Source organism: Curcuma longa, chromosome 2 (assembly GCF_044706935.1).
Source record: "Curcuma longa cultivar G26 ecotype Majalengka, Jawa Barat chromosome 2, ITB_CL_G26_1.1, whole genome shotgun sequence".
Taxonomy (NCBI): domain Eukaryota; kingdom Viridiplantae; phylum Streptophyta; class Magnoliopsida; order Zingiberales; family Zingiberaceae; genus Curcuma; species Curcuma longa.
Window position 1 is genome coordinate 8850565 of NC_133862.1, and position 4777 is coordinate 8855341.

At 35.9% G+C, this 4777-nt stretch overlaps 1 protein-coding gene and 1 pseudogene across 1 annotated transcript; one reads left to right on the top strand and one right to left on the bottom strand.

Annotated features, from left to right (window-relative positions):
* The first annotated feature begins 655 nt into the window (after positions 1-655).
* LOC141817461 (auxin-responsive protein SAUR71-like) lies at positions 656-932 on the top strand (annotated as a pseudogene).
* Positions 933-3023: 2091 nt separating this feature from the next.
* Positions 3024-3956, bottom strand: LOC141822219 (uncharacterized). The gene is made up of 2 exons (XM_074709656.1): positions 3651-3956; positions 3024-3573 (listed from the first exon to the last, which is right to left on the bottom strand). The coding sequence occupies exons 1-2, from the start codon at positions 3783-3785 to the stop codon at positions 3121-3123; spliced, it is 588 nt and encodes a 195-aa protein (XP_074565757.1). The 5' UTR covers positions 3786-3956; the 3' UTR covers positions 3024-3120.
* Between the last annotated feature and the right edge of the window lie 821 nt (positions 3957-4777).

Below are 4777 nucleotides of genomic sequence, written 5' to 3' on the forward strand. Positions count from 1 at the left end.
CGGTCCCAATCTTGAAAAATAAAAATAGTCTCTATACATTCATTAAAAATAAATTTAAAAAATAAAATAAAATGATTTTCAAATTTTGTTGCGCTGTCCATTAAATGTGCAAGTTAAACGTGCCGTTTTTGTTTCCTCAAATAATAAATTTAATGAAACACCGCACCGGCATCTCTCGACGTTTATCTACAAAATTGAAAATATAACTCAAAAGTTGATAATTCTCATCTCAAACGTCCTTCAATATTAATTTCAAATGAAAAAATTTTATTTTTAATAAATTATTCTTTTATAAAGGCAATTGAAAATATAGCTCATGAACAATACATTTCATGTTTTTTTTTGAAAAAAAAATCCCATTATAGTTTTTAATTCTCTAGAGTTTGAATTGACAGCTCACATGGGCACATAAATTGGGCCATCCATCAAACTCAGCATTGACTTCGAAGAACTCATTCACATGTTAGTTTCCTTTTTGTTCTTTTCTACTTAAAAAAAACAAAAAAAATTTGAAATCACGAACAAATGCAATCTTAAAAAATCTAATAAAATGGCTGAGTCAAACGCAGCGTGTTGAATGAATGGATGCCGACTGATGATGGGCTGCAGTATAAAGGCAGGCGGCTGAGAGGCCTGGCCGGTGATGCGTCCGGCGATGAGGAAGCAGCAGCAGAAGCGTGCGGCGTCGGCGGTGGCGGGAGAAGGGAGGGCGGCGCCCAAAGGGCGTGTGCCGGTGCTCATTGGGGTGGGGCAGGAGCTGCGGAGGTTCACGGTGAGGGTGGAGGAGCTGAGGCACCCGAGCTTCGTGAAGCTGCTGGACATGGCGGCGGGGGAGTTCGGGTACCGGCAGGAGGGAGTGCTCAGGATTCCTTGCGACGAGAAGCGATTTTGGGCAGGTGATGCAGGAGATCACCAGCAAATCTATTCGATAGAATGCCTCAGAGATAGGTCTGGAGTGCATTATTCTCCGACTAAATTCTTCAGATTGAATAATAATATATAATTTATTATATCAAATTCAGATTCATCAAAATCTTAATTTCTAAATCCTTCCTTGAATGAGACGATGTTTCATATCATTTCGTGTTAATTTCATACTGAGTTGGTTAGCATACTTGTAAAAGAGGATAAGAATTTGAATTTCGGTGAAACTAAGACAATACCTTCTTTCGTAATGGTCAACTGTATTTTCTGAACTTTATAAATATCGTGTAGGGATGCTAAGATGACAAATTCTACTTTTTACAAAAGAGTAATATGAAAGTAAATAAAGAATAAATAATAAAAATGGATATACATTTTTTACATTTTTGTATCTCATTTTTCTTCTTATTACATAAATTTATTTAAGATTTTATTTACCTCAAGGACAAGAAATATTAATTAATTATTATATATAGATGAAAAATGTTTAATTTATTTTTTAGTACGTTGTTTATTTCAACGTGGATGGATATTATTTAATTTATCTTTTTACTTATCTTGCTTATTCTAATGGATCTAAAATAAAAGAAGGGAAATAAAAATGGACGAATGAGATTTAACATTTGTCTTCCTTAATTTGACCATGAAATTTAATCTAATACATTTTAAATTATTTCTATTTTTTAAATAGAATTTAAAGTAAATAGAAAACATATGGTAATAAATAATTTTTTTATTAAATATTAATAATAATATATTAATTAATACAGGCAGGACACGTACCTCAATTCAATTAGTTTACATCCTTATTCATACTCAATAATATGCCGTGGCAATTATAAACCATAATAATAATAATAATTATGTATTTTATATTTTTATTTAATTATTTGTTAAATTAGACTGTATTGATCATATTTTTTTATTTAATTATTTAATTATTAATTAATTTTTTTGATCACATGGTATTATAACTTAATAAAATATTTAATTTAATTACTTTCTGTTTGACTTATGATTAGTCAACATAAACAGCAGTTGACTTTGTTATCTCAATGCTTTATGTGTAACTCGAGTACTATATACAAATTTATTGATTTAAGAAAATGGGTTAATGCATTAGAAAATAATTAACGTCAAGTTACTAAATCACACATGTACTTTTAAAAACTTAAATTGTGTATGAAAATACATGTAAAGAATGGTTTTATTTTTTTAATAACATTATAATTTTTTTAATAAGAAGGATATTTTGGAGAAAAAAATATAAAATTTTGATGCGTCATTTGAAAATTGCCGAATTTCGAATGCGCCTTTTAGTAAAATGACCAAAATAAAATTAAAAAAACTAATTTTTCTTTCTTCGTTGTAATTACTTTAAATATGAACGGTTTTAATCGGGGAGCGATCGGTGTCAGCGCATTCAAATACGGAGTCCTAATTCATTAATGCCGAAGTTCTTCCCAATTTTAATGCCATAATAAATTAAGAGAAAATCGCCAAATAATTAAAAAGATGACACACCCAATTCAAGAAATTCAACTCCAATACAAAAATAAAAAATAAAAATCATTTAATGCCATTTGACCACCGCCACCATTTTTTATTAAGTTTTTCTTCACAAAACTACTCCAACTAGTTTTAAGGCGCATGCACTAGTATAATTAATTTTAACTAATTAAGCAAATTATATATATATATATATATATATATATAGAATTGATATTCTGCGTGACGGATATTTACGTGATTCATGCGCGACACCCCTGACACCCAGCCATTCCCTCCGCTGTCGCTTTGCCGTCCGACCACCATCAACCGCCAGACCGAGCTGCAGTATGAAAAAAATATAAAAATTAACATGACACACTGCATACAGTGGATTTCACATCCATGCAGTGGGACTCACAACCACGCCGCATATCATTTCTCATATATTTTATTTTTGAAATTACTTCATCAATTCTTTTTAATCGTTCATATGATCGAAGTATTTGAATAGTTTTTTTTAATATAACAAATAATTGGCATGGTACACATAAGCCTTTTTTGTTTAGCGTATTTACAGTGAGATCCTAGTACTCATCGAAATGTCTTAATTTAACAAAAGGATAAGAAATTTAAAATACTGATACTTCTGTGCTTTTTTACAAAATAGAGAAAGTTTATCACGTAATAACCGAAAACTACGGGGGCCTAGGGAGAAAAGTTCAGGGTAATTCGGGGTTTCTTGTGCGGCGGCGGAAGCGGCGGCGGCGCGACCAGGGAATCGCAGCGGGGGCAGCGCGGGTTCCCCTTAGAGATCAGAACGTACGAGAGGCAACCGGGGCATCCGGTGGCTACGAGGCTCCCTCCGGCCCCGGCTGAGTCGCCTCCGTCCGCCCACTCCTCCTCCCCTCCCTCGTGCCGCCGCTTGACCGACGCCGTCGTGATCGACGAGGACGAGGACGGCGACGGAGACCCTCCTCCGTCGGACGCCGCCCCGTCCCTCCTCCCCCTACGCTCCGCCTCCCGCTCGCCGCGCGTCTCCCGCTCCGCCACCCGCTCCAGCGCCCACTTCACCTTCTCGATGGTGCACACGCTCTGGCACCCACGCACCGTCGTCCCCGCCGCGTCGCCCCGCCCCCCGGCGGGCGCCAGCTTGAGGTCCTGCAGAAACAACCGCCCGCAAATAAGAACCCTAAACCCACACCCAAAATCCGAAATTGGCGCGAGGATCCGCATACCAGAGGATAGAGATCCGCGAAAGGAGCGATCTCGAGAGCAGCAGCATCCACATCTTTCGACGGGGCTTTAGCACCGAGTAGGTCGAGCGTGACGAGGTCCCTCTTCCCTGCGCTCGAGCCAACCGCGACCTCCATCCGATTTCAAATGATCAAATCGAGAAGGACGCCGACGAAGAGGAAGAGCAGAAGCGAGTCGCCGGAGAGGAGGAGGAAGAAGAAGGAGAAGAGAGGAATAAGAAATAGAGGAGAAAGAAGAAGAAGAAGATGAGACGGTGAGTTTAATTAATGAGCGGAGCCGCTGGAAGAGCGCTCTCAGCCATTATGAGAGATTGGGAACGAATTATGATTTGGGAACAATCAATTAATCACTAAAATATTTTGAAAATATTATATATATATTAAAATAATTCAAAAATTAATTAATGGAATGGGAGGTAAGGTGAGAATTTGTTAGTATTAATAAAATTAAAATATTTTTACAATGATATGATATTGTCAACTTTAAACCTAAGCCCATATTTTTTTTATATATTTTCATAATAAGGTTCAAACTCCCTTGCTGAGAGCCTTCTATCTTTCTCCTTATGGTTCGAGTTTAGACTGCTCCTACTGAGAGCCCCTTACCATTCTCCTCATGATTCAGGTCTAGACTCCCCCTACTGAGATCTCCCCTACCATTCTCTTCATGGTTCGGATCTAGATTTCTCTTATTAAGAGCCCCCTATCATTCTCCTCATGGTTTATTCATTTTTTTACATCTGATGTCACTTGTTAGTACCGATGGAATTAAAATATCTCTATAATGATATAATTTTGTCCATCTTGGACCTAAGCCTTCATAGTTTTATTTTTAGACTCAATCCAAAAGGTCATTATATCAATAGAGATATTTTTTATTTTATAAATTCATGATCTTTTTCATATATTTTTAATGTGAAACTTGGATGGTATCCCAATAGAATTACAAGTAAACAGATTATGGTTCATAAATTCCTATGGGTTAAGAAAGAAATTTTGAAAGATTTTTTAAAATTAGGTTTTTAAAAAATTGAATTAAATTGCATGTGAAAATGATTTATTTTATTTGTTAAAGATAAATTAGATGAAAGTAATATAGAAAATAAAAA